Here is a 24851-nt window from a genome sequence, read left to right on the forward strand (position 1 = left end):
CTTTGGTAATTTGATTTCTTTAAATATTTGATACAGTCTTTAGTTAGAAATAGCTAGAGATAGATCACATTTAAGTATTATTAGAATGAGGTTAGTAGTTGAAATCATGTACTTAAAATGCTTGTTTTGTGTTGTTTTGGTTGTGAATGAGGAATTTCTAGGTGAAATTTCAAATTGGTGATTATTGAACTAAGAGAAAATTAAATTGTAATTTTATAACGCATATTAAGTAGTAAATAGTTTAAGAAGAGTTAAAGTGATAAATTAAAGCTCATATAAAAATCCTGAAATGTTGGTGCAGTGTAAGGGCGTCCTTCTAGTATTGTTGGACGCCCTTATAGTGTTATTAGGCGTCATTCAAATAGTGGTCATTGACTTTGTTTGAGATGGGTGGAACTTTAGTACTGCTAGCGCCACCAAAGGACTATTGAGGCGAAACTTGCATTTTAAAATCAAGGAAGCACCAGGGGATATGATGTTGGGTGCCATCTTGTTTTAGGTCCTAGGTTGTCTTGGTAAAATTTTGATTCTCATTTCATTAATTGTTGGATCGGATTGAAATTTTGACAACAAATCATAAAAATGTAATTCTTTATTTTGGCTGTAGGAATGTTAATTAAAGGTGTATACCTAGAGAAGTTTTTTTGGTCATTTTGACATACTTAATAAAAATATTGTAATTGAGTGTTATGTTAATGTAATAGAAAATGAATAGTAAGTTATTAACTTGTAATTTGAAATAAATAATAGGTGAATTATGTTCTGAGATGAGTTTGGATTTAGGTGTGATGATTAAGATAACATGAGAATGTTAGTGATATTAAATGTTGAATGAGATTATGATATGTAATTGGAATTTGATGGATGTGGAATGATTTTCAAGAAAGAAAACGTTTTAGTCTTGTATTAGGTGTATTGAGTAGGGGTTTTGAAAGAGATTATCCTGCTAGATATCTCAATTCACATAGAGTAAGATATCTAGTTAGTAAAAATTAATAGAAGTTTCTGTGACGAAAATTAGTTTTAAATAAACCATATTTACCTGGTATGGATAAACTTATATGATTTGTTTATATGATATGTATAATTGGATGAAGTTAATGTTTGTAATGATTGTTTGTTTTAACTATTTATAAATCTTATCCTTTTTAAATATACTAATTTACCGTGTTTTTTTGTGTGATTCATAAGTATATAGTTTTATATTTTATATCTTCTTTTTAATTGAAAAACTTTATATATTATGAAAAAAGTATTATTGGAATTCATAGAAAACCAAAATTATATATTTAAGTTTATGTGATAGTCTATTATTTAATATCTAATTTGTAATAAATGAAGTTAGTAGAATGAATCTACTATAAATTGAAATGTTACTTATTCTATTATCTCTTACCTAATATTCTATGATCTCTTACCTAATTAAGAAGTCAGTTAATTTATTATTGCAATCTTGTTATTGTTATTAAGCATCATTTGACAAAAACAGAAAATATAATAAAGGAAACATATTTGAAAAAAAATAAATTATCCACATTAAATTATAGGTCAAGAACTTACAACTTAAATACTTATAAATTAACTTGTCAAATATTTCCAGTACTGACTCTATTATTGTTCTCATTTGTTATTAATTGGATCATGGAAATTAAGTATTCAATTTTTAACTTGAATTGATTGATTCCATTGATTTATTGATTTTGAAACTAATCTTCTAGCAAGTTACAGAAAATAAATCTCATATTAATAAAAGAATAATTGACTAATGAAAGTATGAATGAGGTAAAACAACAAAGGAATATTCAGACAGATATTGAGCATAAAGGTTAAAATTGAAGTTATTCTATGAATGTAATTCACGCTTCAAACTTATTAACAGATTATGAACAGAGAATAATATCTTGTGACGATATTTTTTTTCTCAGACAAAAAGCGCGTTTATTTAATAGTGGCGTTGTGGAATACAACAAGCATTGAAGCATTCAAGCCAAATACAGAATATAATGCATTACAGTTACGAATGCTTCAAATTCCTATTCAATGCCCAACTTCATCGATAACTTGCACTCTGTTTTCCATTATTGTTTCCCCTGCATGTACCACAATTCCTTGGTCATTCAATTATCCTTTCAAGACGATAAATCTCTATATACATATTCCATGGGTTTTTACACTAAATTAGTAATTTTAAATATTACTAGATAATAAATTTATCAATATTTTATATAATTATTGTATGCAAGAAAAACTAATAAAAAGACTAGGTTCCATGCATCAACACATTTTATCTCTATTTGCCAAGTGACTGAAAAATGGTTTTGGCTTCTGATGTTTTTAACTCTGATGATTAGTCTCCACCAGACAGGTTAATTTGTGGAGAAACCCATTTGCACCCTTCCAAACATGAAGAAAGAAGGAATATCACACAACCAACACTCCAAAATGTATGGAATGTAGGCCATGAAATGCATGTAGAACAGAGAATGTCTGTGATTTGTGTCTCATCATTTGCTAAAATGTAATAACAAGTTGCAGTTCATCATAAAAACGAGAGAAAATGACATGCATATTTTTCACAGGTACTTGATGATAGGTGTGCCAAAGAAAAGGTGGAGGGAACCTACCAATACTGGTTAAGCAAAACCAAAGAGTCAGCTGCTACTCTCTTTCCATCATCGTTGCGATACCAGTTATAGATTGCATGAGTCCTGTTTTTAATCTCCAGTGTCGCGTGTCCATAGCTTGCTTCTCTAAATGCAGAATATTCTGGCTGTGGATCCAAATAACTGCACCCATATGCATGCCATGACATTAAGACAACCATGATGTTAATTAACCTCTTACAAGGACAAATACGAGCTTATACAAGAGAATGATTTGTTTACTTTACCTTGATGCAAGACCTTCTAGATTTCCTCCATCTCCGATTGTTACGTAAATAGGTGCTGATGGGTCTGGTACGGGATACCTTCTACCTCCTGTTATGTTGTAGTCTATGTTGGAGTATCGATACTGAAAGCAAAACACAGAATTTCAGTCAAGATAACGTATATAAAAGTGTGTAATGTTGTGAAGGGTGGGAGCAAAAGAAATGAGCAGAAGGAGAAGAAAAACATACTGATCTTTCATAAGCATGGACGTGTCCTGAAAAGATGGCATCAACTTTGTATTGAACGAACCAGCTCTCGAAAACTGCTCGCATGGCTTCACCCTCCATATAGTGAGCTACATTACTGCTGTAGAGCGGCTTGTGCATGATCACAAACAGCCAAGGCGTTATCTTTCTATCAACCCTTGCCAGCTCATTTTTAAGCCATATGTATTGAGGTGTGTACTTCACTGTTTACAAATTAAGATCACTGTTAGGAAACGATACAATGAAAGAATGCAGTTAAGGAAATAACATTAACAAGTAGATAAAGAGGAGAAGATTGGTTGGTAGGTAGTGGAATTTACCAAATGGAGAATAGCTGGATAGCACGATTATATGAGCAGATGCACGCCTCGCTGAATACCAGAGGGGGCTGCTGCTATTGGACGCCAAATAGGGAGTAGTATATCGGTAAAGATAGTTCTTGAAAGGAACTAATTCTCCCTGACGTTTTCAGCATAAGCAGAATATCAGCTCACATCTCAACATCAATGAAACTTCACAAAGGACAACTTAGTTTTACAACTATGTTTTAGTAAAATTTTAGACTACAGGCTTGTACATAAAATAAAGAATAAGGTTAGTAAGTTTACCACTTCAGGCATAAACTCTACTTCGTGATTTCCTACATTCCAGAACCATGGCTGATATGCTGCACTTTTTTCTGCAAATCGCCCCCATGTATCCCACCGTAAACCAACATCTTCGAACTCATGCTCATCAGAATAAGAAAGATCTCCAACATATAACACGGCCTGTCCTCCACCACTCTCCAAATAATGCTCAAGGGTTGAAAGAGAATTAAACGTTTGCCCCAAATCACCTGCAGTTTTTGATAGCCACAAAATTAAAATATGTATGTGTGTGTATGTTTAAAAACAGACAACTTACCAATGATGCCAAAGTTGTAGGGAGTATCTATCCCAACTGGGGGAGGTGTTTCGAACCAAAAATCTCGAGCTGAATCACCACTTCCAATTCTATAGTAGTATTTAGTGTTATACTGAAATGGGAAATGGTTGAATAAACCAAATGAGCACATTCTACTTTTGACATTGCAAATAGAAAGCGAGTGATGATAATGGGATCTACTCAACAATTACCTTAAGACCTTCGACAAGACAGTGATGAATGTAGCCAGACTTGTAGTTATAGAAGGTGTAGTTTGCAACTGTGCCTTCTTTACTAGTTCGAAGCCTGCTCTTTGATGTGCCATACTGTACATGGCTAGGTCCTGGTTCATCTGGTGTCACCCATGAGATGATCACTGCTTTTCCATCATAATCACCTTGCGTGATGTGCACCTGCAGTGGAATTAATCAATTACGGAATAAAAAAGGTATAACTTTAGAATTTGAAACTGCTTCACATACCCAAATTAGGATCGGCTTATAGATAACAAAATATGCCTTTTTATCTCTGAAAGACTTACTTGTTGAGGTGCATTATAACCCTTTGGAATTGCAAATACTTCATTATCGACGGGCATGTCCTCTGATGGCCACTGTGGCCGAACGAAAGAGCTAGTGATCCCTGCACTACCATCTCTCATACAACTCAACAAGACAAAGGAAGCAAGAACAAACTTCAGCAACATGGTCTGCGTCCGTTTATATTTCAAGAGTCCTAATTATCTGCATTCAAGAATACCAATGAAGGTTATTCAATTGTACTACAATTATTTCATTCAACTAATTCACTTCCAAATTACATGTTTCAAGGTAAAACTCTATTTCTGTTCCAATGATCCCTCATCACACTTTGCTATCAACGACAGCAGTTGTAAAGATGACATCGTATATTCTTTGTAGGAAAATTTGACAACTTTGTCTTGTCTATCGGTCGGTGTGTTTCAAATATCAGTCTAGTTTAAATATACAGATCAAAAAAACACTGATACATAATCTATTATCAAAAAATTAAAAAAATTATTAATATATCATTTCAAATATTAAAATAAATTTTGAAACAATTTTAACTCACTTTTGCAAGTAGATTTTTTCTAGAAGGTTTTTTTAACAAATTTTTTTTAACAATTTTTTTATAACATGATTCATTTCAAATATTTGTTTGAAAATAAATTTAAAAAGATTAATAAAATAATAAGACTTAACCTGTTATGAAAAGTTGTTAACTTATCATAATTTTTATTAACTGATAACACAACATTTTTCACTACTCTTCGTGCTTCTTCGTTTACAAATACAAAATTTATTATTTTTTTATTATTTTACTTTTATAATGTCTTATAAAAATAAATGTAACGTGACTCTAAATATTATTATTCTTGTTTTCTTTTTCTGAAAAAAATATACTTTTACACAAACTTTTATAATAGAATATTATATTAATATAATAAAAATAAATATAAATACGATATTATAATAAAATAATTTATGAGAAAAAAATGTATTATCAAAGAATCAGCTTTCTTTTTTGGGTGTTACTCCCTCCACCCCCACACGTCTCTTCCTCCACCTCCCCAATTTTTTAAAATGCCAATTATATCCTTCTAAAATGACAATTATATCCTCAAAAGTTAAAATTTTTTATTTTTATTATTTTAATATTTTAATTTATTTAAAACTTCTGATTTACTTCCCTCTGCACCTCTTCCTCTCTTCCATTTCCGTTTACTTTTCTCTCTTCCGTCAAGCTTCTTCTCCATTTCTGTTTATCATTTTCTCTTCCGTCAAGCCTCATCAACCTTTCACTTCTATTTCTCCATTTCTTTCTTCTTCATTTTCCGGAAGAGCGTTTGCGGAGCAGCCGTTGAACCGTTGGTGCCTTGGTGCGGTGGAGGCCGTTCAGCTGGGAGAGGAGCGGATCTGCGGCATGCGGCATGGTACAGGTTTGTTTTCGGTGCTTTCTGCCTTGGTGCTTGTCGCGTTTCAACAGTGTCCGCGAAAGGCCGAAACGGATGTGGGAGATCCGTTACCCTTCGACGGATGTCGGACTTCCGTCGACGGATGTGGGATATCCGTTGAAGGGTAATCGGACATCCCACATCCGTTTTGCCTTAAACGGATGTTGACATCCGTTGAAGGATGTCATCCGTCCAGAGGCAGTGTTCCTTTTACGTTTCGTTTTTATTTTACTACGTTTTGCGGCTCATACAAGGATTATAGGCTTGGATATTAAAAGGATTATTGGAAGTATGGGAAGGGTTTAGGGTTTAGGATTATTGGAAGGATTATGACTACGTACCTGGAGAGGAACCACGACAAGGACACTACACCACAAACGCACTGCACCACGTACTGCACCGAGAACAAGAAGAAGATTGTTTGATAATTCTTTTCACGATCACCAAGCTTTGCAGAAAAATATTTTACTCATACAAGGAACTACGTAGGTTATCAGTGAAATATGTTATAAATGAATAAAATTAAAAAACAACAATTTTAAAAATAAAATTTTACTGAGGGGCAAAATAGTAAAGAAAAGGTGGAGAAAGGGGCAAAATAGTAAAGGGGAGGTGGAGGAAGAGATGTGTGGAGGTGGAGGGAGCAACACCCTTCTTTTTTCTGTCCCTTATCCACAGCCCGATTTGTTTCTTTTAAAGATAACAAAATGAATTGTCCCATTTATTTTGACCATTAAATGTAGGACTCATATTTTAATTTTTGTTTTCTAGTAACAATTAACTCTTGTCCTTTTCAACTTGATTTATCATGATTAATTCAATTTGACTTTAACTCAAAATAAAAAATAATAACAAGCCATAAAAATAAGTGATATCATTGAACTCTGAACTTTTTCATAAGAAAACAACTTAATAATAAAAGCATACAAAAAAATAGGGAAAACATAACTTATTTTTGCAAGATAATAAATTATTTTGCGTTGTAAACCAAATTTATTGACTTTTCTTTGTAAAGAGTGGGGGATGTGGATTCCAAAAAATGGTTTGTTGAAGTTAACATAATCACGATGAAACCATCACAAGCTAAGTTCTTACTCTGCAGCTGCTTCGCATCCATTATTTGACCACCCACATAACTAGTGAGTTCTTTTTCTGCTATTCTCTTCAGTTGTTTTAAAGACAATTTCTCCAGCTATAGTGTCAACTCCTTCACATGTTTTTAGTTAACTTCTTCAAGAGTTAAAGCAGTGCAAGGTTTTTAGAATTGAAACTATCCTTTTACCACTAATACTTTCCATAATGTGTTAAGCTTTCAAAAAAATAAAAACTCAGAAGGAAGCAATGACAACGTTGGCATATAAAGGAACAAATACTGATGAAGCAAGCATGTTGGGGGCTATAGTTTGGTGCATTACACCATGAATGGTAAGAAGAAGAATGAGAAAGAGAGAGGGTTGGCTTACCTTAAAATGAAAAAATAGCTGAGAAGACAGAACCAAGTGATGCAAAGAGAAGAAGACCATGGAACTATTTATAACGAAGGGAAAGGGTGAAGTAGTTGGTGCATTTGGAGCCACAATTTCCTTATCTGGTTGGTATACTTTACTTATTTATCTCTTATTTATGTGAAAAATGATTCCATTCATGATGAATGATGAATCTAACCCTTAACATGTATATAATAAAGAAAGGAAAATAAAAATAAATTTATTAGTTATATATATAATGTGATCAGAAAAAGGATATAAAAAAATAAACATGCAACAGATATAAATAAAATTAAGATATATGTGTAAGGTTTCACTGTTTATTAATAATTAAGGATAATAGTAATAGAATAGAAAAACGGATGAAATTTACAATTAGACTCTTTTTAAATTTTTAAAAAAAGTTATATCATAAAATATTGTATCAATTTATATAGTAAAGAATGAGATTATAAGAACTTTATTTCAAATATAAATAATAGTAAAAAATATAATTATGTTTTACATATAATAAAATTTTATTTAAACTTTTGCATTTATTTTCAGTTTTTATAAAAGAAAATATTAAATTTATTGTCTTTGATAAAAAGAATATAATAATGAATTAATAAAAATGATGTTGAGGGTACACCCAGCGTGCAGTATCCTATTCTTAGTATTCTATTTTTATTATTGTCGTTTAATGCTTTTTTAATTTCCCACGTGATTAAAATAGCTGTCGGTTTCCAAATAAGTGATATTTTAAAATAATTGACTGGGTAGTCCTATTCAGGTCTTACTTTTATTTTTAATAATCTACTCTAAAATTTCTTCATTTTAAGAAATTCATTAAGAAATTACTCGAAATCATTATAGGTATTATATTACGTGTGGTGCTATTTTAGTGAGTTAAAGGGAGAAAATAACTGTTTTGTTTACTATAAATTTAGAAAGATTGATTTTGTTTTTATTTAGAATATAATCACACTATAGTATAATTTTTCATATTATATATATTTTCTCTTCAGATTATTATAAAATATTATATTAATTTTACAAAATAAAATATAGAATATTTAATTTATGTATTTTATAAAAATTATTATATAATATTTAATTTATAAAATATAGAATATTTAATTTATCATTTGTTTTGTCTAAAGAACCGAGACGGTATGATTGATTCTAGTAGTGAGCTTTTTATTTTGGATTGATCAGTTACTTAGATAGATTAAGTTAATTTTCTGTTTCTCTTTTAATCTGTTTTATCTTTCTTTAAGGATTGATCTGTTTTATTTAAAGAAAGTTAAATACATCGTTTCTAGAGTTTTAGTAACTTGATAATGATAGCGTATTGTGTGATACATTGAATTTATAGTTTGATAAGTTGAATTATTGTTATATATAAAGTTTAATCATTCACGATATCCTTATTTGAAGTGAAAATCTCAGTTTTTTTTGTCGTGTCTCAATTAGATCTTTATTTTGTAAAAATTACAACAATTACATTTTGTCGTTAAATTGAATCTAACGGTATTATACTCACTTTGAGGTCCCATGCGGATAACACCAATATTTTGTATTCTTTTATTTATTTACTTATGACGTTTAATATTAATTTCTTTGAAAATTATTTTGATTCCTTAATATTGTATACCATTCACATTATTGGTTTTTTTAGTAAAGAAAAATACTGGAAAAGGAACTTCATAGTCATAAGGGATCTCTTTGGCGAGGATTCAACACCACTTATATTTCTATCTTTTTTTTTCTATCATACATTTATTTTATTTTTTCTTTCCTGTTGTCCTGTTCGACTACAGTGGTATTCATGCGTTTTTCATTATAAATTTTAGGAAGTTATGAAATAATTGTTAGTAAATTAATACATCAAATTATCATTATTCTAGTTGTCATTTTTATGAAGTTATGGAATTCACTTAATCTAACTTAATACAGATAATTTAAAAAATCTTGAAACTAATATATATTAAATTATTTCAAATTTATCATTTAATTAAATTTTAAGTTTCATTATTTGTCTAAGTTAATTTTTTTCAAAATTATATATAAAGTTGTCAATTTCACTCATGATCTATACGTGAGCCTTAACCCAACTTTGAATAAACTTACTTTTAGGAGATTTCTGAAGGCATAAAAAAATATCCTTTCTCAAGTGGATTATTAGAGTTAAGGTAAGTTTGATTCCATTACAAGATTTTAACTCTTAAAAAGCAATACCTTCAATGTGGACCGTCTAGGTGAAGGCTAAGACAAACAAGTCTAGACCTAAGCTTGAAACAAACCAAACCGTTTCATATGGAAATTTCACATGAATTCCTCAGGCCGAGGGTTAAGTTGAGACAGGAAAAAAATTGAGATGAGTCGAAGGTCTAGAAAGATCAACTTGAGTCGAAGGTCAAGAAAGGTCGGGACGGGCTGACCAAGGTTGAAGGTCGAGATTGGTTGACCCAGAATTAAAGATTGGGATGGACCAACTAAGGTAAAAAAGTGAGACAAGTTAACTTCGGCTGATGTTGAGACGAGTTGACCACGGGTGAAATTTGACCTAATTCGGTTGAGTTGATCACTGTCGAAATTTTGCTAAGTCGGTCCCAGCTAAAATTTAGCTGAATTGGATCAGTCAGCTTGAACAGAATTTTACTGAGTTGACCTCAATCGAGTCAACCTCACCCTTAGTTGTAAGTTAAGATGGGTCAATTTTTAATAGGGTCTGAGTCCCAAATCAGCCCAAGTCAAAGATTGACTCGAGTTGAAGTTTGAGACGAGTCGACTTAAGTAGAAGGTCAAGATGACCCGACCCGTGCTTAAAGTTGACCCTAACCAATTTATATGAAAGTCGAGACAAAACTATTTAGATTCAAAATTGACGTGTCGATCTAAACTAAAGGTTAATAATGTATTTTAAAAAAATTAATATATTTTTATGTTTAGAAAAAATATCTATCAATTAATCCTAACTCACGTTACTATTATGACATTTTGATGTTGTTGACTTTTTTCTCCTAATGCACATATGGAAGGACCAAAATCCGTGAACCAAATTGATAATTTTAAGTATATGCTTTCTTAGTTGCAAAATGTCTAATTAAATTTATTTCTTATTTTTGTTTATTTAATAAGCTTGTGTTTGAATTATAGAATAAATTTGGATAGTTGAAAAATATGGATTAGAGGAGAATGAATAATACAAGTGAGATTGTCTGGATTAAAAAAAATATGAAAAATAAAAAAAAAAAATATATATATATATATATATATATAATTATTATTTATATTATTGTTATTATTGATTATATTTATTATCATAATCATTTATTTCATTATTATTTATATTATAATCAGTATTTATCATTTTAATTAGTATTTTAATAATTATTTACATTTTATTATTTTTATTATATTATAATAAAAGTATAATAAAAGCTTATGATATATATATACTATTTCTAGCAAATTCAAAGAAAAGAAAAATTCAAGAGTAATTTATATCGTTTTTCATTTTTGAGTTTTTTTTTTAAAATTTACACGCAATCAAACATAGCATTTGAATAATTTTTTTTAAAATATTTGCGAGATAAAAATAAAATAAAATATGTTGTTAATAATTTAGTATTAGTTTACATACAAATTTAAATATGAAATTTGTATAGATTAGTTTACATTTACATTTTTTAGATAACTTTATTTTATATCTTATTTCAAATGTCATCTTAAAAAAATAAATAAATTATTTGTTTTTCCGATAACATTAAAAAAAAAACAAATGAGACGATGACAAGAGACAACGGGTGTGTTTAGAGCCATCAATTTAAGTGTTGAAGTTGTTCTCTTATATTTTCATTGTTCTCTTCACTATTTTTTATACCGTAGTTATTTAAATATCTAAATTTCCAATGAATAATTTATATAAAATTATGTATCAATTTTTAAATAAATTAAATTAATATAATTTTAATGATAAAAATAAGACGTCAATTATTTAAAAAGGATTAAATTGATATACTATTATATTGAGTTGTATGTTAATAATATTTCAGGTTGGGAGAAATTGCACTTATACTATTCTTAATTATATATTTCAAAATAAAAAGTACACAGTTATACATTTTAATAAGATAAAATTTATATTTATTCTCATTTTAATCTTTTGTACTTTTAATTAATTATTTATAATCTTTTTATGGTTTCAATGAAGTGATACTTATCTTTAATTTATTTAAAATAAAATATTTACTAAAATTTAAATTAAAAAATTCAGAATTTTAAAAACATAAAAAACTGAATCATTTAATTATACAAAATTTGGCTTTTATATTTTTAATGTCTTCTTTAATTGTATACTAGAGATAATTTGCGTACTTTAAAAATCGTATTTTCGTTAATACTCAGAATTTAAACATATAAACTAACTAGATATTTTCCTTAATTTTAACAGTTAGTTGAGTCTAAAAAAATGTAAAGCATTATAACGAGCTGCACAAAAAGAACAAAAGATAAAATATGCTTTCAAGAAAAATATTACTTAAAACACCGCATATTATAATTAACATTAAAATAATATAAAGTTACACATATAATTGTCCCACTTGCAGCAAACCGCATTATATATCTATACATAGATAAATATATATAAATATTTTATATTATATATTATATCTTCTATCTATGTTAGGCGTATACTGTGTGCCAACACACGCAAGTCCAGTAAGTTAAATTTAACTTTATTTAAACAAAAGTATTGGACATTTCTTATCAAATTTATTTTTAAAAAATAATTAGTTTGTATAATTTTAATAGGTAATGCTGTAACAAGCATTTCCTTACACGTCATCTATTGGTGAGCCACCAATTTTTATCATGAGATATGATGACAAAATAATTAACGCTGTGTTCGTTCGAAGAGAAATGACTGTTCACGGTGATTGGCTGACGATGGATTTGGAAAACGAACGTTGTTCTCTTGCGATGATTTGCAACAATGGATTTGGAAAACGAGCGTTGTTCTATATGATTTGCGACGATTTGGGACGATGGAATAGCGCTGATTTGCGAGACAACATTGTTGAACTTATCTCGCCAATTTGCGAGGATTTGCTTTGATTTAATACACAAAGACTCATATGTCCATGAAGATGACCAAACGTGGAAGCAACGTAGGTTGAAGAAGTTATAACCGATTACAGCAGAGTGTAACACAAAAGCACAAAAGAGTGGCGTAACCGGTTATATATTTTTCAGTTTTTTTATAATTATTTTAATATTATAATTTAAAAAAATTTACATCTTAATAAAATTAGGTATATTATATTTTCTAATTTATTAAAAATAAGTTGATTATTTAATTTTTATAATTTTTAAACATTAATTTTATAAATTATTCATAATTTTTTTTCTTTATAAACATTTTTACAATTAAATATAACATTTATAAATAACATTTTATATTACTTTTATAATTAGGGGCATTTTGGTAATCTTTAATTTTTACCAATTAAACTAATTTTTAAAATCTATCACATCAATCAAATCCTACACTAATTCTCACATACTTTACTTCCAAATCCACTCTCAATTATCCACAAATCCACTCAAAAAAACAACAAAAAAATTACCCTCAAATTCACTCAAATCCACTCAAATCATCTCTCCCAAATCACTCTAAAGGAACAAAGCCTAAAAGTTGAAATAATTTGTTGAGAGCATATTAATGTTTAGTATTTTAAAATTAAATATTATTCAATTTTTGAAAAAATAATTTAAGAAATGTTTATTTATTCATTCAATTTTTCCAATTCAGAAATTAAAAAGAAAAGAGCATTTAACTTACTACACAATATTTTAGATTTTCTTTGACACCATCACATCACATATCATCGTTACATCGAATGATGAAAGCAAATATAAAAAGAAGAAAAACTCATGAATGGACCACATGAACCCGTTTCATATATTTTATTATTATTATTATTATTATTATTATTATTATTATTATTATTATTATTATTATTATTATTATTATTATTATTATTATTATTGAACACTCACCAATTGAGACATTTCATTTACTTTCCCTTGTCTTTATCTCCAATCTTCTTTTTCTCTTTTTCAATTTCCATCATTGTTTTTCTTCCACGTGATACATTTTTTACAACACAATCAGAATATATTTAACAACCACGTTATATTCTATTTTATCTCTAATACCAATCCAATATATATATATTTAAAAAAAATTCAAATAAATTCATTTCTTCTTTTTTTATCATACCATGTTTATTTACTTAAAATTTTATATTTATTATGATATTTTTCCCCTATAAAAAGTACCCTCCAAAAAAATCAATAATTATTATTAAAGCATACTAAGAATCACACAAAAAAAAAAATACTAATATAGTGTTTTTATTATATATACAATATCAAGACTCATTTGTTCAAGATGGATAAATTTAAGGCATTCCTTATTCAAAATTTATGGTGTTGATCTAGGTTTAACTTTTTACCAGTTAAGGTTTTAATTTATGTGATGTAAAAAAGTTTTAAATTTGTGATCTCAATTTTAGATATTTGACAAAAATATATCATTTTGAACTAAATTTATTATACGTGATAATTTACTTGAGTAAAAACAATTAATGAATTAAATATACAATTTAATATTTGATATGTGTTTTTTTTGGGACAAAGTATATATGTATTTATATATATTGAAGCAGATAGGGTTCTCCAATTTGTGTACAACAAGATATTTACAGTGTTTCTATAACATTAGGACCTCATAATATATAAGATAAGATTTATACATTTAAAAAACACAATATCGATATCCTATGCCCTTATGCCCTTCGCTTTGCGTCATTTTTCATTGTCCATTTGTTTCATGTGTTGTAGTGCCTCCCAGAGTTTCTTAACTCATTGTATTTTTTTTTATGTTTCTTAACATTAGAAAAAAAAATGTAGAATAAAAGTAATGTTGGTATAAAGAATTTTAACAAGCAAGTCCTTCATGTAAACGAGAGGGAACTATCAAAATATATCACGAAAAATTTAATTTTATCATGTGTCTAACAATATTTTTTAGATATATCATAATATCTTAATAATATTTAATCAAAAGTAAAAGTAAATCATGATTTCATATTCATTTTGACTAATTTTGTTCACATGTATAGTGAAAACACAATACCATATCCCATCCGAAACTTTTAAGACACAAAATATAAATATATTTCATCAAGAGTGTGTTTTGATTTATTTTTTTGGTAAAAAGTAAACATAACAAAATGAAGAAAAAACAAAAATAACTTGTGTTGGGGGATACATGTGTCAATAGAATTCTGGTTACTTTTTTCTGCACCTTCTTGTTTTTTTCTCTCACTCTTTCTCTCTTTGAGATATGTTTCTTCTCACCTCCGTTTCACTCTCTTCTCTCTTTCGGTGATATCCGTTTCTTCTCACCCCAACTCTCCCTTGCTCTCCGTTTGTGGTGGTGTAGCTGTTCGTATTGTTCGTGGTGCGGAGGTGTGGCGGTGGGTATGGTGGTGGTTCGTTGGTAGTGACTGGTGCGTGCAGATCTTCGTTGGTCTACCCTCAGGTTTGTTTTCTTTACTCTGTAGTATGCATACATTTATTACATATACCATCATTGACTTTTATATCAGTACAAAGGTAAAATATTTCTCTTCCCAGTTCAAAGCTAAGCTATCAATTTCCAAACCTTTCCTAACCAGAGTATATGACCCAACAATATCAATTAGGTGTCCAATCAAGTTATTCACAAAAGTTTCCTCTCCAACGAGTTCTTCGGCAAAGTGAAGGACGCGTGCGGCAAGGATCTCGCGCACTTCGTCGTTGCGTTCAACAACTGTTGCAGAGTTCGTCCTGAGTGGCGGCGAGGCCCACGGGTGCCAGCGAGGTGTTGGTTGTCGACGATGAAGATCTGGAGCTCGTGATGACATCGACACTTTCCTCGAGGGGAGAAGCATTGTAGAGTTTATAATCAAAGCTGTGAACTTTTGAGCACTTATAAAATATGAGAATACTGCATTAAAGGCTAATTGTGGTGCACAAATCAGTGAGTATATATAAGCCGGGAGGTACAACAATCCAGTGGAGTACATCTCTTAGACTAAAATATATTAAAATAATAACTTTGATGGGAGGTAAAACAAAAGTGAAGGCCTATGAGGAGTAAGTATCCCCATTGCGTGCCTTGCGAAGGAGATGGAGGGAGAAGTGAGAATGAGGAATGATTTAAGATTAAAAGTAAAATGATTAAAAATTAAAGGATAATTTTGTCATTAAAAGTTTTGTAGGGAGGTAAAGGAAGAAGGGATAGTGGTGGAGGGAACAACCCCCGTTCTATGGGTCAAAAGTAAGAAAGTCCATAAACGATAAAGAGCATGTTAGTTCCAGGTATGCCTTTAATACGAAATTGTTTTATACACCCCCAGAATTTGTTTCTTACACTACAGTTATAAAGTCTCTATGTAAAAGTTTTTAAACTACCTATTATAATAATATTTAAATAAAATATATTTAAGAGTTAGAGTTTAAAAATAATTTATGAAATGGTAATCTGAAAGAAATTTTAAAATATTCAAAACAAATTTAGAAACACCTCATGACAGAATTTATTATTATAAAATAATTTTCAAATTTATTTTAGATATACTCTGAAGTGTTCTTTTGGAATATGTAAATATTAAAACATTATAAGAAGACCTTTTTTTTTTAGTTTTCCCGCGACACATTACATTTTTCTTTCTGGAATATGGGTGACAAAATTCAAGTAATTATACTATATCGACATACAATTAAGTTTTGGGAAAGTTTTAAATTTTACTTTTCGAAAAAAATAAGGTTAATATTTTTTTAGTCCCTAAACTATTGGCCGTTTCTGGTTTTCGTCCCTCTTTTAAAGTAAGGTACAATTTGGTCCTCATTCTTTTCGAAACGTTCATTTTAATCCTTGGAACTTTGGTTTTAGTCCTCATTTTGTTGCTAAATGAGGACCAAATTTTTAAATGGTGTTAGTTTTTTAGGACTAAAACAAACGTTTTCGAAAAGAATGAGGACCAAATTGTACCTTACTTTGAAAGAGGGACGAACAACAAAAACGACCAATAGTTTAGGGACTAAAAACATATTTAACCCAAAAAAATATATAAAATAAATTTCAATACATATAACTTTTACTATGGATAGACTCGTAAATTTGGTTCCTCTAATATGGTTTGACCCTGATTCACGTGGGTTGAGGTCAGAAAAACTCACAGGACCAAAAAGTCCATAAAATCAAAATATCTATAAAAGCCCTGTAGGTTAGGGTCAACCCATGTTTTTTTTTAGAAATTTTTTTTATTTTAAATACAAGAAAAAGTGTAATTAATTCTAATTTGTTGCAAATCTAAGCGTTATAATTTCTAAAAATGATCCAATTATATTTAATAGACCAAAATTACCTAATTATATTTTTTATTATATAAAATAAATATTTAATTTTCGTACTTAAAATTCTATAAATAATCTTGTTTAAATATATAAACTATATATTGAATTTAAATTATGATATAATATTTCGTATTTTTTAGAATTTATAATCTTCCACAACAATTCCATTTTTCCACGTGCTTCACACCTATAATAATTCAGATTTCTTCTGCCAAAAATTAAACAAATAATTAATTTGGCCCAAAATACAAACAATAAAAAGATAACGTAAAAGAATAGAAATCGAAAGAAAACTCATGTTGGAAGGTAAAAGGAATAGAAAACTTCAATAATTTAAGTGACTACTAATTAAATTCTTTCAATTTATTTTATACTTTGCAAAAAAAAATTGTCATAAGAATTATCTTATATCATTAGCAAAGCAAATAAAGAAAAACATTTGTACAAGCCAAATTAAGACTAGAAATCATCAAATTCATATTAGAAATCTTTATTTGAATTACAACTTATCATTTACTATAAAAAAAATGTATTCATAGAAAATAATTATATCTATCATCCATGAAACTCGTATTGCAATGAATATAAATAATTTTTACTAATTTTATAAATATTTTTTTGTTATAAATAATTATTTTAGGTTATCAAGATAGTAAGTTTTAGAAATAATTAAATAAATAATAACATTTAATTTACAAAATATTATCAACAGAATGAAATTAATAAGATAATTATTTTAATTAAAATATATATTTAATAAAATAATAACGTTTAAGCTAATTTTAATTTATGAAAAACAATTATTTTTATTTCTCTATTTTATAGGTATATATATATATATATATATATATAAAAGTATTCACAATAATCAAAGAACATACCACCAATAGAACATGTTGTATGAGTAGTTTAAAAATAAGTAAAATTGTAAGAATAAATTGAAAATTATTAATGAAAAACTGATAGATATTAAATGAATTTTTTATAACTAATTAACATATTTCTAAACTTGACTGACTGTTTATAAGATTAAAATGTAAATTTTCAATATTAATTTTTTATTTCAGCAAGTTTAATTTAATAAAATCTCACTTTTTATATTTTTAATGCTTCTAATGCGGTTATTTGACCAATTTGATTCATAAATATTTAACATATATAATATATGAGAGATAACAAAATTATAATAAATTATATATATATATATATATATAAATTATATTGTTTCTAAAATTTAATTAAAATTTTGCAGTGAGACTAAACTCATTTTAACCCTGAACCAAACCCACTTGAGAGGGGGTTTGCAGGTTGGAGCTTTTTTCTGACTTTCTATACTTCTTAAAATAGGGTTTTTTCAATAATAAGTTGGGACTGACACCGCATTCCAAAGTAGTTAAAAAATAATTTTACACCATTATGTTGCAGAGTATAGTTTTACGTTCATCTCTCTCTATTGATATCTCAACCATACAACCGAGTTCATAAAACAATCAAAAAATAAATACTAGACAGAAATCTTCCATAACAACCACGTTTTTCATGCAATATCACCGCACATATGATATATACTACAACAACAAGTCAACTTAGACATGCATGTTTGCTTCTGTTTTTGTAACCAAAGTACGTGCAACTTCTCGTGATACATTGAATTTGACTCATGTCACTTAAGTTAATATTCATAATCATTTATGCTAGAACAAATAATACAAAATACCTTTAATACACGTATTCATAGATATGCATTTACGTTTATTCTTTTATAATTTTAAGAATCTACAATGCATACAAATATATTCTTACCGTATTACAAAATAAGATAAACTTATTCTGTCTCATAGTTTGAAAGATATGTATTGGAAAATAAATGAAAATTAGAATTAATATCAAAGAGATAATTCAGAGCTAGAGAGGACGATTATATAATGTTAAGTAATGTAATATTATTATTACATGTTAAACTAACTACTTAAATAAACTAATTAAGATGTAAATTAAACATTGAGTTAAATAATATCCTATTTTGGATAAAAGAGTAAAACATTAAGTTTCTATTATTACTAATACTATTTATGGTTATAGTGTTGTGAAATAATTAAAATAGCTCATTATCGTAATTTTTTTTTGAGACAATAAACTTGACATTTTAAAAACATATTGTTTTATTTAAAAAAAATATCTAAATGACAATAAAAGTAAGATGCGGCCAAATGCCTTCATTTAGTTAAGTGGAATTGGTAAAGGAGTAAAATAAACGCGTCTATAAATTTGCAGGTTGACTAGTATAATTTTTTTAAAACACTGGAATTATAAATAATATTATGGTATGAAAATTTAATATTTTGCTCTGCTATAAAAAGTATTATTAAATATGAACTAATAATTACTGAATACATTATGTAAGAAAAATGACGTAAAATAAAATACCTGGAATTATTTAGAAAATTTGATGCATTAGAAATGATTTAAGAATTGTTTGATCGAAAAAAAAAAGTGTGGGGGAGAAAGGTGATTGGTTAGAGTAGTTGAGAAGAAGAAAAGGAAGAGCAGAAACTTTGCATCTTCACTTTGATAGTGCAGTATAAAATGGGTGGAAGAAAACTGATTGGGATGAGTGAGAAATTGGTATCAGAGATCGATGGAAGAGAGAGAGAAAGCGCCACAAATCCTGCAAGTGCTGGAAGCTCTCAAACAAGCCACGCGCCAAATCCAAGGACACCACACCTCCGATTCTCCGGCGGTGAAGGCGCTTCTCGAGTTTCAAACCATTCTCTCATCGTCAGACCCCAAACTCTACGCGCTTTCGGAGTACCTTAATCGCCTCAAAACCCTCGTCCACTCTCTCAACAACTCCAAGGGCCTCCGATCGTTCCTCACTCGCCCCCTCTCCACGCACTCCCTCTCTCGGCTCGCCGTCTCCATCGAGTCCGAAATCCAAGCGTGGATCGACCGCGAAACGCTCCTCACCCTCTCCACTTCGCTACGGAACCCCGGTGATGGTATTAGCGAGTTGGTCGCGCTGTTGACTCAGTTTCGGGACCGAATCTCCCAGGGATTTAATCGCGAGTTGCAGGACTTGGTTCTCAAACTCAAGCTATTCCACTCGTTGGAAACAGTTCTCCTGGATGAAAAGTGTGCGGACCGGGTTCGCGAGCAGGCCGGTCTTGCCGTCGCGGCGCTGATCCGGTTCAATAAAGACGTGTTCGTGGGTCAGGTTATGATGGGCCCAACCGTGCGGGCTTTGGTGTCGATGGGCTCTGTTCACTCGGTAGAGGTGTTGTGCTCGCTGATCAGGTCTATCAGGTCTCCTCTGGTGGACGAGATCGAATCGAACGGCGAGATTCCGAGGGTGATAGCGCTGTTGAATTCCCGCGATTTGCAGCTGCAGGTGCTGGCGTTGGAGTGTGTGTTGGAGATTGGGTACTTCGGACGCAAGGAAGCGGTGGAGGCTATGGTGAAGGAGGGGTTGGTGGAGAAGCTGGTAGAGTTGCAGAGGTCGGAGAACGGTGGCGATTTGATTGAGATTGGGAAAGAAAGAGTTTGTGGGGTTTTGGAAAGACGCCCTTTTGCGAGCTGCGTAGCAAAGTTTGCGGTGCAGTTGGAGGTTGGGGAAGGGCTGCGGCAGAGAGAGAAGAGGGCAGTTAAACCGGAGATTTTGGTGAGAGTCAGAGAAGCTTCTCTTTCTGATGCCGAAGCTGCCACCATTGCTGCTGAAGTTTTGTGGGGTTCTTCGCCATAGATTATTTTCTGCAAACAAGACGGCGAAGGAAGTAGGGAAGTTCTTCTTTCCAATATCTAAAGCTGCTACTGTATATTCTGAACTCACCCAACAATTTCATTGTAGTTACTTAGTTATGGTTGAGTTGAGTTTGTTAGTTGTGTATGTAAAGATTGGGATTTTAGGAACGGGAAGTTCAATTCAGCTCATAAATTGTGCTATTATCGAATTTTTTTTCTCAGTCAGGGAATGAATAACAAATCAATTCTCATTGTTATGTTATGCAAGTTCTAATCATATTAGTATTTGTTCAGCTGATTGGATTATTGAATTTTAAAGTAATTAATGGTGAGTTTGAAAGCTTGAAAATGCAACGTTATTTATTTGGTCCAGGTTTTATCTGAATGATAAAAATGGATTGAATGTGAAGAAGGTACTGAGGTGCGTTGGTGGCTGAGGAATCTTCGAGGAATCTGAGAGGAATACGAAGGGAATCGTTCATGGCATATGCTTCTTCAAATAATCAGCATTTTTTTTATTCATCCATTCTTCATTTTTTTCACTCTCTCAAATGCTTCCAATCTATGTCAGTATTCAGTGAGAAACTTGGAATATGTTTTCGTATATTTTTTAAGTAAAGTAAAAGTTTTAAACATATGACAAAGTTGGTTTTAATTTAAGAAAAAAATATTTCACTTTTTTAATAGGTTTTAATGGAAAAATTTACTAAGCATAACCTTAAGATCCTCTCTAATGCAAATGTTGTTCATTGGTTATCCGTTTTTCCCGCTTCTTAAGGATGTTATTAAACTCCCATGTCTGCACATGCTATGCAGCCCATAATAAGACAAAGACCAAACTGTTTTCTGCAATTTTTTAGTACGGAGAAATCTAGTCCATGAAAATACATTACTTTTCCTCCAAGAATGAAAGGAATTTAAAAATAAAAATTAAATTGCGACGCATCACTTATATTGGTGCAATATTTAAGAATTATAATAAAAGCATATAACGACTTACATCATTAAATTGTATCTGTCAATGCATCAACACTGTGGTTGGATGTGAATGTGATGCTTTTATTAAAAAAATTGTGGAGGTTAGATGGTTTGAGAAGACTCTTGGGTGATGTGATGCAATTTCTTATTAAATGATAAAATTATGATATTAGGCTAAGGCATTTATAATATTATATAACTTTTAGATTTTTGTCTTTTCAAAATAAAATAAATTTTTTAATATTTAAATTAGAATAAAGATAGGAACTAGACGGAGATAAATGACAAAACCTGATGTGTTAAAAAATGTAATGGATGTTTTTAGAGAATTATTTGAAGAAACACAATACTTTTAGATTGATGCATATAAAAAATTGAAACTAATTTCAACTTAAAATGTTATAAAAACAAATTTATGACTAATTATAAATACTTGACGATAAATACTTATATTAGTAAGTAGGAGTAATTACAATAGATCAATATTCAGAGACAATTTTTGTTTTTATAGGAGTCAAAGCTCCATGTTGCGTGTAGAAAGTGGCGCCATAGAAGGAAATCTCTACGGAAATACTAATCCTTATATTTGATTAAAAAATTAAAGTAAAAGAAAATACGACAAAACGAGTTGATTTCATAAACTAATGACTAATATTTGATCGTTTTTACCTGGAAATTAATGACTTTGTTGCACTTTCAAAATCAGTAACAGAGAAAATCTTTTGGTTGATTGGGTTTGATACTAAGGACGTGATATTTGGTTGGTTACGTCATTGATGAGCAAACAAGAATACCAAAAAAAATGATAACCCAAGTCTTACAAGCTAGGACAAGAGCTAAAGAGTTCAAAGTCACTTCAGAATAGGACCATTTTAGAGTGCAAAAAGTGTTAGGTTAATGAGTACAACCATACATGAAATTAATACCATTTTTTATTAAAAACTTTAAAACAATAAATTAATAAATTTTTCATTTTTATATAATACTCCATTTCTTTATTTTTATTTAACGTAGAACTTAAACTTATTTTTTTTCAACAAAAAGTACACTTTTCACCGCTTAATATAATTTTAAAAGTTCATATCCCAATAAAAAAGAATAATTGTGAAAAATTTTAACACAAAAAAAATGGAGTGAGAATTTAATTTCAAAATTATATATTCTGATTTATGATGCGTAATAACTCAAACTATGTTTTTTTTGTTATTGATATTTTTAAATTATTAAAATTTAATTTAAAAAAATAAAAGGAAAATAGGATAAATTATAATATACTATTCCTTATATAGTTTAAATGATCCACTTGTTAAAAAATACCATAAAGTAATGCCTATATTCATTACGTATCTCAAACTCCGAAGAATAACGTGTATAAAATGCTTTCAGAATTCAAAGGCTTTATTCTACCGTATATGATAGAACTTTAGATTTCTGAAAAAAAAGTTTTTAAAATTATAGTAGTATAGTATAAAATATTGACTGAGCGGTCATTGAATAAAGGTCGATCGATTTATCCGCTATTGGTCAATCTCGTCAAATGGTTTAAGTCGTAATTGGGTCTACAGTGTTAATAAGCTACTTCAAATGGTAATTGGGTCAGCGCTTAAAATGTTATTGGACCAGTAGTCCAGTGGATGATAAAATAATGGACGTTGCTCCCTCCACCACCATAAGTGCTTCTGCATCTCCCCACTATTTTCTTTTATTCCAAAAATATTCTACACCTTCTCACTATTTTCTTTTATTCCAAAAATACCCTACACCTCCTCACTATCCTGAACAATCTTTCTCTTTCTCTCTGCATTAATGGAGCATATTGAAAAATATAAAATTAAGAGGAAACTTCAATATTAGTGCTTCTACCACTTCCATTTTATAAACTTAAAAGTTAGATGCAAATACAAAATAATAAACATAATAATATTAATAGTAAATAATATATTATTATTATTATATACTAACTTTATAATGACAAAATAACTAAATAAATTCGAAATCTTTAACAAATAACTTTTCTTTTATATTTTAAGTATTTAATAATATTTTTATATTATTTATCTAATAAATTAAATACTTTATTCAAGTTATTTGAGTCAAACATGTCCGTAAGTTAAAATATAATATAATGCTAAAAATTATAGATATTAAATGTAAAAAAAAACACACATATATATATATATAAACATTTTTCTAGAAACTTAGAACAAAATTTTATCATTTATTAAGTAATTTGAAGAAAAAATATATTGAATAGTGAAAATAAGATTGAATCAAACTTATTTAAGGGAAAGTGTAAATAAATTTTTGCAATATATCACAAGTTTAAATCTGAGCCATGTGAATGCTCCATTAATGTGGAGAGAGAAAGAAAAATATTGTTGAATATAATGGGGAGGTGTAGGGTATTTTTGGAATAAAAGAAAATAGTGGGAAAGTGTAAAGTATTTTTGGAATAAAAGAAAATAGTGAGGAGGTGCAGGAGCACTTGGGGTGGTGGAGGGAGCAACACCCTGAAATAATTAAAGATATGTGGTTAAATATACTTAATACACTAAATCCAAAATATTTGGTTGAAGATATTGATAAAGCCGTTTTTGGGTAACCAAATCTCCAGGTAAGGTCGTTTTTATTTGATATTTGAAACAATTATAAATACATTGACATGGCCAAAAACCATGTACGTTACACTTATGTTCTACTTACACTTGATTTATTTTCCAATACTCTCAAATACTCAAATAATGTCAACCATTCACTGAGTATTTCATTAAAGAGCTAAAGCTCCTCAATAATACGCCTAACTTGAGTGTCAGAATGCTTTTTGCAGGTACATCCTCCCCGTCAAGAAGGAGACCGATCGGTTCGCACTAATATCGAACGGTCAGCAGCAGGAGATTGAAGATGACCGAGCAGTCCAGACAGATAGGCGATCCAGGCGTTTGGAAAGACACATCAGAAGGTTAGTCTCTTGGTCCTGAAAATATGTATGGAAACAATATTTATGATGATTTTCAGTTCATTGACAATGTATATCAATAATTGATTAAAATTAAACTCGATTATTTCATACTTAAATGCAAATATTTAAATATTCTGTCTTATATTGTTGTTTCAAACTTATTTTATATTTGAGAAAGAAGAGAGAACATAAAAGTATTTATTGTTTGTAAGATTT

General features: G+C 29.5%; 2 protein-coding genes across 5 annotated transcripts; one reads left to right on the top strand and one right to left on the bottom strand.

Annotated features, from left to right (window-relative positions):
- Window positions 1-1912: 1912 nt before the first annotated feature.
- On the bottom strand, window positions 1913-7585 carry LOC124837584 (bifunctional purple acid phosphatase 26-like). 4 transcript variants are annotated; one of them, XM_088105207.1, is made up of 11 exons: window positions 7481-7580; window positions 6359-6411; window positions 4584-4785; window positions 4255-4455; window positions 4043-4154; window positions 3745-3974; window positions 3457-3595; window positions 3119-3339; window positions 2891-3012; window positions 2625-2786; window positions 1913-2090 (listed from the first exon to the last, which is right to left on the bottom strand). In XM_088105207.1, the coding sequence occupies exons 3-11, from the start codon at window positions 4746-4748 to the stop codon at window positions 2051-2053; spliced, it is 1392 nt and encodes a 463-aa protein (XP_087961333.1). In that variant the 5' UTR covers window positions 4749-4785; window positions 6359-6411; window positions 7481-7580; the 3' UTR covers window positions 1913-2050. The 4 variants fall into 4 exon arrangements, with proteins under 4 accessions (XP_087961333.1, XP_087961334.1, XP_047168951.1 ...); XM_088105208.1 differs by lacking the exon at window positions 7481-7580 and adding an exon at window positions 7113-7427; XM_047312995.2 differs by lacking the exon at window positions 6359-6411 and having other exon boundaries at window positions 7481-7585.
- An 11874-nt stretch (window positions 7586-19459) lies between these two features.
- On the top strand, window positions 19460-20991 carry LOC124837588 (uncharacterized). The gene has a single exon (XM_047313000.2). The coding sequence runs from the start codon at window positions 19599-19601 to the stop codon at window positions 20697-20699; it is 1101 nt and encodes a 366-aa protein (XP_047168956.1). The 5' UTR covers window positions 19460-19598; the 3' UTR covers window positions 20700-20991.
- The last annotated feature ends 3860 nt before the right edge of the window (window positions 20992-24851 follow it).

Source organism: Vigna umbellata, chromosome 1 (genome assembly GCF_029865625.1).
Source record: "Vigna umbellata cultivar VRB3 chromosome 1, Vumbellata_1.0, whole genome shotgun sequence".
Taxonomy (NCBI): Eukaryota; Viridiplantae; Streptophyta; class Magnoliopsida; order Fabales; family Fabaceae; genus Vigna; species Vigna umbellata.